Genomic DNA, 13,089 nt, shown 5'->3' with positions numbered 1-13,089 from the left:
GATGGTAAGGAAAATTTTACTACTTGCTTTTTTTTTTTGTTTTAAACATTTTCTGTCTTTGCAGTTATCCATTTTCCATAAACAGTTCTGGGAACAAAGACTGGGGCACTGGAAATCTCTCTCCCAAAGGCTGCCTTCTTCCTTGGGCTAGTTTGGAAGTGAGGTGCTTAAAAGCTAGGCTTCCTACTCAGTCCTTTCTGAACCTCACCTTTAGCATTGTCTCTTTTTTTTCTTTCATATTAAATGCACTTAGCTTATGTCTTTAGCTTCACCTCTATTAAAAATAAATAGGGTTTACAGTGCTGTCAAGTAACTAACCTTTAGGATTTTCTTAGAAGAGATCAGATTGAGGTGCTGTCAGCTTGTAGAATTTTTGTTATTTTCTCATTTTTCCCAGAGCTCTTCATACTGTCGCTATCCATCAGCTCTTCCAGAAGTAACCAAGCAAACATTTAATGCCTACTATTTCAGATTGTTTGCATTAACGTAATGTAGTCCATAATAAATGACATAAGGTGCAAGAGCATTATAGCTTTCTTCGCTTTCCAAACCTGTTAATATTAATTGGTTTTATATGTGTTGGAAGGAAATTATAACCCCATCCCATGTGTTCTGCAGATCTTTTACTCCAACATGATAGAGAAATAAGTGTCATGATTATATGTAAATGTAATGCATGATGATCTAACATAATTTCTTTATTGCATAGGTGGGTTTAATTCAGTATGCTAATAATCCCCGTGTGGTGTTCAACTTGAGTACATATGAAACAAAGGATCAGGTTGTTAAAGCAATGGCGAGAACGTATCAGAAGGGAGGAGATCTCACTAATACTTTCAAAGCCATTGACTATGCAAGGTAAAACATACTGATGATTACTGTGCAACTGTTGTAACTTATCTTACAAGACAATGAGCACATCCTGAATTTCATTCCCACTGGGAGTGCATATGCTTGGAGCCTCTGAGGAGGTTCTCAGCACCAGGCAGAATCATTCAGGTACATTTAGAGTGCCACATGCAAAACAGTAGAAGGATAAGTAAACTAAATTTGCTCAAAACTATTGGGTTAAACCCTACACTAAAGTAGTTCTGGTACTGAACAGAATTGTTTGAGGTGTCACAGATGTCTAAATACGACAGTTCATTGAACACTGTGGACAAGCTTTTAGGAAAGATACAAAACCATTAAAAGAAATAAAAGGTTTATCTAGGGATTCAGTGGGACCACTAACATTGGTGTTCTGTTGTCAGTTTGTCATTGCAGCACCAGCAGCATGGAAAATGTGCTGTGCCAGAATACATATACAAACCAGGTCTGTTTCTCAGTAGGAAGATGCTGTTTTGCAGGACAGAACTCTAGGCCAAAATACGTAATGAATCAAATGGCCTTGAAAAATTTGTTTGGGAACATACTCAGTCTTCAGTGGAGTTGATATTTGCAGTAGTATTGAGGAACCTTTTATTAATACTCTTCTTATATTTGAACTTGGTGGACCCAATTCCTGACTACTCTGGTGTTATAAAACATTAATAGCTCTGACAAAAAAAAAAACTCACCCTTTGTTACTTAGAAGCACTTGTGCAGAAAAAATATTATTTTCCCTGGCATGTGCATTTTTATCAGAAATAATGCCCAATCCTAGTTGGATTTTTCTCTACTTCTTTGATTACATTTCTGATGTAATTCAATTACATGAATTCTTGTTGCAGATTGTTAATTTACAAATTAAAAAGTCAGTGATGGACACATTCATTATAGTATATATACTGAATTCTCTCCATTATAAATTGACATGTGATAAATCCAATATTTTGTAACAGACAGCATGCCTTCTCACCTGAATCAGGAGGACGTCCAACAGCCACGAAAGTAATGGTTGTTGTGACCGATGGTGAATCACATGATGGCTCCAACTTGAAAGCAGTGATAGGTAAATGCAACGAAGACAACATAACCAGATTTGGCATTGCTGTAAGTAATACTATAATTATATATATTATTGCAGTTTTTGAAAGATTATTTTGTTGTATATGTATGAAAGTACACATGCTATATAGAAGTTGTATATAATGCACACATTATTGCAGTGATGAGACTGAAACTAAGTTAGCATCAATCTCCATGAACTAGCAAAATACTGGTTGTCTTCAACTGATGAAAAAGTAAAAAAAAAAAATAAAATTGGAGTTAACACCATGATTTCCTTCACTCTTCTTTCTGTTTTCTTTTTTTACCCAAGGTTTTGGGATACTTAATCAGGCATGAGCTTGATACTAAAAACTTAATTAAAGAAATCAAAGGAATTGCTAGTTATCCAACAGACAAGTATTTCTTTAATGTGTCATCTGAGGCTGCACTACTGGAAGAAGCAGGAACACTTGGAGAGCGCATTTTTAGTATAGAAGGTAAATACTTCTCAATGTCTCTGAAATTTTCCCAGCTGATGAGCTAAAGATTTTATTTAGCTCACCTCAGTGTAGTACTGTGAAAGCAAGGGACACCTGGAACTGCAGGCTGATCCCTGCTCCCCAGGAGGGCTCTGGTTTGCGCAGGTGTTCCCCCAGCTATCCCACCCCTAATAAGCTTGAGCTTCAAGTTAGTTTCTGCAGTTTGTGGAAAATACTCTGCAGTTGATGAAAACTTCAGTCATGGGCTTCAGGGATCCATTGTGGGCTTGTCCATATGGCTCCAAATGTATTCAGAGCTATTACCACTGGAGGAGTAAAGGTAACTTTATGCCTGTCAGATTGACCTGTGTGAATTAAAGCAAGTGTAAACTTAAAACACAAATCAGAAGACTAGGTGTACTGTTTGGAGGAAGGTGCTGTAGAAGTGACTAAGAGACACTTTGTCACCCCTAAACTCAGCTTTTTTAATGTCAAATTTAGACCTTCCTTGAGAGACCTGTGAGCTGCTCTCAATCTTCCCTAAGGAGCTTTTCCTGGCTGCAACCTTCCTGTGCTCAGGATAAAATCTTCCCTTCTTTCACCTCTGTCCTTTACCAGGCTTATGATGCATATCATAGAATAGTTAGGGTTGGAAAGGACCTTAAGATGATCTACTTCCAACCCCTCTGCCATGGGCAGGGACACCTTACAGTAAACCATCTCACCCAAGGCCTCGTCCAACCTGGTCTTGAACACTGCCAGGGATGGAGCATTCACAACCTCCCTGGGCAACCCATTCCAGTGCCTCACCACCCTCACAGTAAAGAACTTCTTCCTTATATCCAGTCTAAACTTCCCCTGTTTAAGTTTTAACCCGTTACTCTTGTCCTGTCACTACAGTCTGTAATGAAGAGTCCCTCCCCAGCATCCTTATAACACCCCTTCAGATACTGGAAGGCTGCTATGCGGTCTCCACACAGCTTTCTGGAGGGTGTTCAGCCTGGAGAACCAGGCTGAACAGCCTGGAGAACCAGGCTGAACAGCCCCAACTTTCTCAGCCTGTCTTCATACGGGAGGTGCTCCAGTCCCCTGATCATCCTCGTGGCCCTTCTCTGGACTTGTTCCAACAGTTCCATGTCCTTTTTATGTTGAGGACACCAGAACTGCACACAACACTCCAGGTGAAGTCTCACAAGAGCAGAGTAAAGGGGCAGGATCACCTCCTTCGACCTGCTGGTCACGCTCCTTTTGATGCAGCCCAGGATACGGTTGGTTTTCTGGGCTGCAAGCACACACTGATGGCTCATGTTCATTTTCTCATCAACCAGCACCCCCAAGTCCTTCTCTGCAGGGCTGCTCTGAATCACTTCTCTGCCCAACCTGTAGCTGTGCCTGGGATTGCTCCAACCCAGGTGTAGGACCTTGCACTTGGCATGGTTAAACTTCATGAGGTTGGCATCAGCCCACCTCACAAGCGTGTCAAGGTCCCTCTGGATGGCATTCCTTCCCTCCAGGGTATCAACCGAACCACAGAGCTTGGTGTCATCAGCAAACTTGCTGAGGGCGCACTCAATGAAGTCAAAGGAGTTTGACCTCCTCCTCTTGAGTTTTGCTGAGTACTCCCATTGAATTCCCTTTCCTTGAGGCTCATCTGTCTGGTTTAGGAAATATTCCCGGATGTCATAGGATTTTTCAAGACAATTACAACAGGTTTTTATAAGTTTTATATGACAATAATAATTCATACTCTGTTTGAAAGTCATGAATATACCAGTTATTAAAGCTGCTAATTTCAGTGTATTATTAGTGCTTCCTGGGAAACAGAGAGGTTATCTACAGTGACAAGACTGTGCAAGCAGATTCAAGGCATCTTTATCATGGTCTTCTGCCTTTTTTGGAAGGGACTCATAGTATTGTGGTTGTATCTTATTAATTAATTTAAATTCTCCAAATATTCTACAGTTTATCAGGTCTCACATTTCTGTTGTTTGTAAGCATTGGAAATATTTTATCAAAATTGGTGGATTTGGAAAAAAAAATAATGTACAGCAGTATGTAGCTGTACTGAGGCAGCAAGATTGGTTCTCTTGTCTGGTTCTACAGGGTTAACGATACATGAATATCTGTTTTACCAGGTACAGATCAAGGTGATACATTCCAAATGGAAATGTCACAGGTGGGGTTCAGTGCATATTACTCACAAAAACAGGTATGTGATTTTAATTATTTAATGATAAAGTGTGATGTAATTATCTCGACATGAATGTTTAGAAGTGCAACAAAACAAGACACAAAAACCATTCTGACTAATGTTTTTGCAAGCAGAGGAATGTCAAATTATCATCTTTTCTTTTAATTGTATACCACAAAAATTACTTCTAGTAGCTTGTATATCTCTAAAATTTAAAAAATTACGTTAACTTGTCAACTTGAGTGTTTCTTTTATGCAATGATTTTGAGAGGTGTTAATCCAGTGATTTCAGTGATTTCTGATTTCATGTAGCATGAAAAATTCAATTTCCCCAAGTTAATAGTTTGCAGTTGAGTAACTCATAGAAATTGAAACCATATTTTAAAGCTGGTATATTTCTAGGCAGTCACCAAGATATAGATAAATCAAGTCTGAAAAGAATTTGCCTAATATTTATAAAGTTAATAAGTTCTTAAAAGAATATTTTACTTAGAATAGTAAAGCAGATATATTTTTCATGCTAATAAATTTTAAGATTATCTTGACCAAGTAGGTCCTCTTTGTAAAATTCTAGTGTTGTTCAAACAGCTTTCAACTGAAAATACAGGGAGGTTGTTTCTTTCTTGTATCGCTGTATTTGCACAAATTAAAGTTTTAATTTACCAAGCATTTGATGGTAGGAAATGGCAAAAATTAAGACAGATATGGGAGTTTCTTCAGAAAAATTATATATCCTATTTTCATTGCAGTTTGCTATAGCGACCTCTCAGTTCAGTGAAGAATTTTAATAATATGAAAAATCTAAACTATGTTTCTTTTCCATGTACAAGTCGAAGTGTTTCTGTATGAAGTATTCTGAATAAGAAGCCATAGTAATTTGGATTTTATCTTTAAGCATTCTGTCAAGGACATCTCCTTACTTAAGGAATTAAATTTTGTATCTTTTTCCATCAGCTTTTGTGTCCTGTCATTGGCACTGTTGTTGACAAAAAGGGGGGGTTTGCTTTTTCTTACAGTTTTGTTTTTGTGATCCTCAGTCTCCTGAAGATCATGAGTGAATAAAGCAAGATCAACATCAAGGTGGACATGTTTAGAAAATTATCAGTGTTTAAATAAACCCATTTCATCTTGAGTTGGAGTGCCATGGGAGCTAAAGCAGTCACTTACCTTCTTGCAGTAGAGGGGTGATAAATTAATGCATGTGAGTTGTAACAATAAGCAGCTCCAGTAACCTGCTTCCATTAGATGGTAAATCACTGCCTTAAACACAGCAATGCAGGAAATTATGCATAATGACTTCAGCTTTGCTAAAAATTTTTCTAAAATAGGTAGTTCTAAAATGTTGATTTTTATTTTTTAAAGGATGTTCTGCTGCTGGGCGCCGTTGGGGCCTATGACTGGAGTGGAACAGTAGTACAGGAGTCTTCAGAGATAGTCACCACCTTTCCAAGCCACGTGTTTGAGAAGATCCTACAGGACAGAAATCATAGTTCTTACCTAGGTAAGGAGCTGAAATACAAATCTGGACACATATCAAACCTTCATTGAGATTCTGAATAACTTAGAAAATTCTGCTCTAGCCAGATTCCTGTTAAGAACTGATTTCAGAATTGACTGAACTGAATTGACTTGCTGTTGTTTCATCTGTTCTTATGCTTTTCTTGGCCTTATCCAATTCAGTTTAGTTTCAGGAGTATTGCTGCAGATTAATAGAGGTCTCATTTACAAGGCCCATATGTTTTCTGACATGTGTTTTTGTGACCCAGTAAAGCCAGTCAGTTTGTCTTCTCAGATCATTGAAGTGTTTTCTGCAAACCTATAATGTGCCTGCTCTGGTGATTTATCCCTGAATAATGCTGCTACATTAAGCACATATGACTAACTTATCCTTCATGTTATTTAATGAGATGCTATTCTTGCAAATAACATGCTGTTTTCCCTATGGCTTAGCATTACTTGTATCCAGCATAATGAATAAATCTAAATGTAAACTAATGAGCAGTTGCTCTTCTGCCTGTCTGATCTCCTCAGAATTTCTATTCCTCCCTTTTCTGGAATAATTTTTAAAAGATAAGGTAATTTCCTTCCATCACGTCTCCACAAGGAACTTTTAGAATACTGGCCTTAATATTTTTGAAGCAAACAATGCAGTTGTCTTTTCTATCTCTTCATTTTCCTTCTAACCTCCTTCTATCCCCAGCCAAGAGCTCTCCATACCAGGTCTCTCTCGCGAGCTTGGGGAAGCCCCTTCTAAATCATAGAATCATAGAATGATTTGGGTTGGAAAGGATCTTAAGAGATCATCTAGTTCCAACCCCTCTGCCATGGGGAGGGACACCTTCCATTAGGGGAGCTACCATATCACAGCTTGCTAGATTAGCCCCTGTTCTGTACTGAACCCTCACACTTGAAATGGCTGTATGCTGTCTTACTTAGGAGCATGTGGCCTTATCTTTCAGAATAAAATCTTGGCCTGTTATTGCTTGTTGAACTTCAAGTTTCCAGTGGTGTTCTTTCCCTAGAAAAACGGTGAACACACACCTGAATTAGGCTGGTATATGTGATGATGAAAACATAATCCTTTTAGACTGTGCTTCTCACATTGTCTGGTAGTTTACTAAAGACCTGCACATTCTGCCCAATTACTGGGATTTTGTTATTCAGTTTATAGTCTTTATAAAGGATGAATTTGTTTTCTTCTGTTAAAATAAATTTGCTGTAATTAAACCACAGAAATGCAAAATATGTACTAATGCTAGATTTATAGTGCTAATACATGTTTAAAATATTTGCAGGTATTAGAAGTTTCCTGAAAGCAAATAATGTTAGAATAATGGGAACGAGGATTAAAATGTTCAAAGAACTTCAATCAAACTAAGCCCTTCAGCTGACAAGTACTAATATAGCGTGTTCTATTCAGCCAAAGCATTGGGCTGTGGTTTGGTGAGCTGTGGGAAACTGCACTGCAAGCTTTGCAGAAGCTAGGTGTTCCTCCCTACTTTGAAGGCTGGCCCAAATGTTCATCTCATATTTCTTCTTTTTTTCTTCATTCTTTGCACTCTTTTTCCTACCTCCTTCACAAGCATGACATTTTTGTGGTCTGTGTAGGCTAAACTATTGTCCATGCTATTCTGCAAACCTGTTTCAACTTGATCTGTGTGTCATTGTTCTTTCCAGAAGACTATTGCAAATTTGATGCATATGTGACAGCTTCACTTCTTGTCTGGAAGCATCAGTCTCTTTGACTTAACATACCAGATTGACTCATCCTCTGCACCTTTATGGATAACCAACTGACAGCTTCTAGTTAACGGTCTCCTACACATGTTAAATGTTGGCTTCTTTCCCTAGGTTATTCTGTTGCTGTTCTCTCAACTCAGAGCTCCGCCTATTTTGTTGCTGGTGCTCCAAGATCCAACTACACTGGCAGAATAGTGATTTATGATGTTGACAGTGATGGTAATATCACAATTGTGCAGTCCCAGAGAGGCGAGCAGGCAAGTGTATTTTGGTCATGAATGCGGATTTTGGCAAGCATCTGTTCTTATTGACACAGCAGTAAACTGCAATTTGTTTTGAAAATTCCTTTCTTGCAATGCATTTAGAATCCACTTGAACTTTTTTCTGCCTCTAGACTATTTCAATGAAGTTAACTGTAATTCTTAAACAGTATTTTAGGAAGACATCCAGTTAGTGGTAAAAGATAATGTACAAAGCTGCTTAATGTCTTATTTGTCAACACTTCTGATTGGGAGAGGCTCAGTGAGCTCCACTTGGCCCAAGAAGTTGTGAAATAGATGACATCAAAAGAGAGATTTAGAAACTCATTCTCTTTTTCTTCATCTGGAAAATAGCAGTGATTTTACATTATTTTGGTTTTGTATGTTTGTAAGACAACCAGAAATCAGGTTGTTTCGTGCACACAGTTTAATATAAAAAACCCATACTTCCCATAGCTTGTTCTCTGTTTACGTTCTTATTGCCGAGTAGTAAAGCCGTAGCAGCCACTACTGGGCAGAAACAGTGGACACATTATAAGGATATGGTTCTTCAAACACTGAAGTATGTTATATAGTAATTTCATTCCAATGGGTAGGTTCACTCATTAGTATTGGACTATTTCTGAGTGTAAATTTTTTGAGTAAGGTGTTAAAACATGCTTTTCAAAATCTCTTACTACTGATTTCAGATTGGCTCCTACTTTGGCAGTGTAGTGTGTTCAGTGGACGTTAACAGGGATTCTGTGACAGATGTGCTGCTTGTGGGTGCACCAATGTTTATGAATGACCTGAAGAAAGAGGAAGGGAGAGTATACATGTTTTCCATCACAAAGGTAAGAATGGCACTGTAGCAAAGCTGGCATAAGCATCTTGCCTCTCCATCCATGATAAGTGCTGATACGTAGCTGGAGGGATTTACTGCTTTTCCCTGGACTACAGTTTTATCAAGGAAAAAGCGGTACAAATTGCCACAGTACTTAGTGGCAATATCTATTCTGTTAAATCAGAGCGTGAGCGGAAGGGTGATCTGCACTGCAGTTACATGTTGCAGAAGACTGGCTCAAGCTGGCATTGCTTCGGACTAGCTTCTTCCAAAGCAGACTGGCCACGTGCATGCTAAAGCCTCTTCAGGGCCTAAGTCGCTATTTACTGTATCTTTTTCAAAGCATTAGAAATACTGTGAGTGGTAGTTTTGTAACGAGAAAGGAGCACGTGCTTTTCCCAAGCTGTGGCACAAGGGCAGGGTTAAATTGTGCCAAGACTGCCTGGTTAGAGGACTGTGGATGGAGCCCTTTCAGTGCGATCTTGCCTATTCTGCTTTCAGGAGCAGCTGCAGACTTTCCCCAGAACTGTTTGCGCACATAATCTGGAAATAAACCAGCTGGCACAGGCCAAAATGGAGTCAATAAGCAAGTTAGTAGCTAATCACTACTAGTGACCAGGGGGCTGCTGTTCTAGGTGGCTTCCTGGTCCTGATTTTAGGTGCTGTGGAAGGCACTGTACACAAACACAAGATTGACCATTTCTCTGAAAAACTTAGCTCAAGCTTTTTGCTAATTAATCATTTTCCATTTGACTTTGGCAAATCTGTTTAACACCTAACAGTATTCCCCAAACAGTTCTAATAAATGCTCTTTTGCCAGCTTCTGTATTGTTTGTAGACTTTCACACTGGATGGTTGCTATTACTCATGTTGTCTCCTTTGTTCAGTGTTATTTGTCTGATGCTTGACTGACTGTATTTTTTTATTCAGACCTGTACTGTTTTCAGAATATCTGTACTAATAGTCCTCAAGCCTCTGGTACTTTTGAACAGTCTTTCAAGCAATCACTGGACATCTGGATATCAAAGTAAATTAATACCCATCATCCATCAGAGAAAACAGAACATGGTCTTTTTAACTAGGTAGATCATAATCAAATGAATAGAGAAGGACCATCCTCTTCAGCAGCATCTCACAGAGCCACAGGAAACTGTATATGCTAAAGAAACTTCAGGGTAGATGGAGGTGCTGGAAGTGGTGCTGCTGGCAGTTGATGTTGGTCTTTGACTGTGGAATTAGACACAAAATGGGGAAGAAAGATGAAAGGGTTTTTTTTCCATGTTTTGAAACTGAATAAATGGGAAGACTATCCTTACAACTTTTAGTCTTTGTCAAAAATAAGGTTTAAGATTATTTAAAAGTATAATGAAAAAAATATTTTTTTATTATTTTTAAGGAACCCGGTTTTGTGTGCAGCTTGTCTGTGTTGCGCAAATAAGTTTTCTGGTGTTTTTTCATAAATGACTTGGCCTGTATTTCTAAAATTTTAAGCACAGTATGATAACTGAGGTTAAAGATGAGAATGATACTTGCCAGAGAGCTGAATTTAAGCTAGTGTAAATGTGATTATTTAACTATAAAGATCTCCAATCTTTCTTTCTTTCTTCATTTGCACTGCAGAGGTCAGGAGTTTAGCATTTGGACACATGTTTTTTGCATTAGTTTAGTTAGGAAATTCCATTTCTGTTTCAAAGAATTATGTCCAGTTACATAATTTCTATTCCCTTTGCATAAAAATTGTAATCCAAAACTGGAAACTGTATTTTTCAATGTATTGTGAAACTTTCAGAACAGTCAGATGAGGACAGCGAGAGCATTTAAGCTTCATGCATATGGTTATATTTGCTGTTAGTGCTTTGCATAGCATGCTTTGATTTTGCTGTGTAATGCTTGCCAAGATTCTGGGACATAATGCAAAGTGAATGGACAATACAATGGGGAAGGAATTCAGGGTTGAGCAGTCCAGGGGGAATGTACTGGAAAACAGAAACAAGAAACAATGCACATAGATACTACTCCTTTGTCTAATCTGGTGCAATGATAGTGATTTTGCTGTTTCTTCTTTTTCCTTTTTTAAAGGGAGTTTTGGATCAGCAAGCACTCTTGGAAGGTCCACAGGGGTCAGAAAATGCTCGCTTTGGATCAGCAATCACAACACTTGCAGATATTGATTTGGATGGCTTTAACGATATTGTAATAGGCGCACCACTGGAAAACCAAAACTCTGGAGCAATTTACATTTACAATGGATTTCAAAAGACTATACGTACCAAATATTCTCAGGTAAATAGCTTTGTTGCATAATGCTGTACTCAGTGCCTTTAATTCTGCTAGATGCAAACAGAAGGATTTTCTGTCAGTTGGCTATTATTTCATCCTCTTAAAGGACTAGTGTTATTTTCCTGGTTTATTTCAAGTTTCGTGCCTCAGCCCATTCTGGTTGATGTTGTGGTGCTTATAACTGAAGCATATAGAGGAAAAGATGCTCCATCTGAGCCTCTTACCACTTTTGGTGTCTGTGTATGAAGTAACCTAATTTCCAATGCAGTTTTGGACATCCATTATTCAGGTTTTTAGAGCTGATTTACAGCAATGAAAATTAAATAAATCCCAGCTCTGTAAATTATAAATATGTAGTATTAAATTAAAATACTTTCAAGAGTCTTTGCATATCCTATATGCTAATATAATGGCAATTTTAATGTCACTTTTCCATGCAGACTTTCTAGTTGCAGAAAGCATTTGTTAGAAGTTCTGTTAAGCTTCCTATTCCTTGAGTTGCTCAATGTAAGATTAAAAAGTTTCCAGTAAGTACTAGCTGGCATACAGCAGTCAGTTAGTTGATCTGCTCCCAAGACAGAAAAATCCAGTCCATTGTCTGCTCCAACAGAGGAGGAAAAAGTGCTTAAAAGCATTGGAGAAAACATCCACAAAAACACTTCATTTAAACAATACATTGTATATACAGGGAGTGTGAGTGAAAATCTGTTGCTTAGGCTACTATCTACAGACTTAAGCATGCTTGTGGCAAACTCAGTATCCAAACTTTCTTCCCCAGAAAATTTTAGGATCGGACTCTGCTTTTGGACAACGGCTCCAATTCTTCGGAAGATCAGTAGATGGCCATAGAGACTTAGATGACAATGACATTACTGACTTATCAGTTGGTGCTGACGGAAATGTGATTCTGCTATGGTTGGTAAACTTTTTTAGAAAGGAAGTGCTTAATGATTCAGATGCAAGTTGAGCATTTAGTTAATTAAACAGCAAAACAAACAAACAGCTCTTTTATTCCATGTGTTCAGAGCTAACACACTTACTGCCTCACCAGTGCTGTCGTAGGTATCTGAAAAACACCATTAGACTAAACCTCTTTTAAGCATGTATCATCAAACCATTGAAAGCCAAGGCAGCATGGGGAGGCAGAGCTAGGGCATTCAGGGAAAGCCAGATGGCAGAGACTGCCAGGAGTGTCCTGGGCCCAGGTGAGGAGGGCCAGGAGACACCCCTACCTGCTGCTGCTGCTGTGCAGACACATGGTCCATAGGGAAGGGGCAGCAGCAGGGAATAGGGCTTGCTTGAGAGTTATTTGTGGATCCATTTTGTGGGTAAGGAACTGGCTGTATGGTCACACTCAGAGTTGTGGTCAATGGCTCAATGTCCAGCTGAAGACAAGAAATGAGTGGTGTTTCTCAGGGGTCAGTGCTGGGACTGATCCTGTTCAACATCTTTGTTAGCGACATGGACACTGGGATTGATGTGCCCTCGGCAAGTCGGTCAACAACATTAAGCTGTGTGGTGTGGTTGACACACTGCAAGGGATGCCATCCAGAGAGACCTTGACAGGGTCAAGATGTGGGCCAGTGCCAACCTCATGAAGTTCAGTTAAGGCCAAGTGCAAGGTCCTGCACAAATACAGGCTGGGCAGAGAATGGATTGAGAGCAGCCCTGAGAAGAAGGAGTTGGTGTTTTTTGATGCAAAGCTGAGCATGAGTTGGCAGTGTGCAGTCAGAGCCCAGAAAGCCAACCATATGCTGGGCTGTATCAAAAGGAATATGAGCAGCAGGTTGAAGGAGGTGATCCTGCCTCTACTCTGCTCTCATGAGATCCCACCTGCAGCCCTGCATCCAGCTGTGGAGCCTCCAACACAAGGGGAACCTTGTGGACCAAGAACAACATGACCTG

The 13,089-nt window shown here is 39.1% G+C and overlaps 1 protein-coding gene across 2 annotated transcripts in view; it reads left to right on the top strand.

Annotated features, from left to right (window-relative positions):
* ITGA2 (integrin subunit alpha 2) overlaps positions 1-13,089 on the top strand; it is a 70,619-nt gene that overhangs the window by 34,825 nt on the left and 22,705 nt on the right. The window contains exons 1-10 of one of the 2 annotated variants that reach the window (XM_061469401.1): positions 71-163; positions 710-858; positions 1,824-1,974; positions 2,243-2,408; positions 4,526-4,599; positions 5,944-6,082; positions 7,933-8,078; positions 8,771-8,914; positions 10,984-11,187; positions 11,963-12,099. In XM_061469401.1, coding sequence (XP_061325385.1) covers positions 794-858; positions 1,824-1,974; positions 2,243-2,408; positions 4,526-4,599; positions 5,944-6,082; positions 7,933-8,078; positions 8,771-8,914; positions 10,984-11,187; positions 11,963-12,099 — 1,226 coding nt within the window. In that variant the 5' untranslated portion in view covers positions 71-163; positions 710-793. Of the gene's footprint in view, positions 1-70; positions 164-709; positions 859-1,823; positions 1,975-2,242; positions 2,409-4,525; positions 4,600-5,943; positions 6,083-7,932; positions 8,079-8,770; positions 8,915-10,983; positions 11,188-11,962; positions 12,100-13,089 lie in introns of those variants that run through there. The other variant, XM_061469400.1, reaches the window with a different exon arrangement.

Source organism: Pezoporus flaviventris, unplaced genomic scaffold, assembly GCF_033815535.1.
Source record: "Pezoporus flaviventris isolate CSIRO_AGI_PZ_B2104156 unplaced genomic scaffold, CSIRO_AGI_Pfla_v1 ptg000057l, whole genome shotgun sequence".
Classification (NCBI taxonomy): Eukaryota; Metazoa; Chordata; class Aves; order Psittaciformes; family Psittacidae; genus Pezoporus; species Pezoporus flaviventris.
This window is presented reverse-complemented; position numbering and strand designations above follow the sequence as displayed.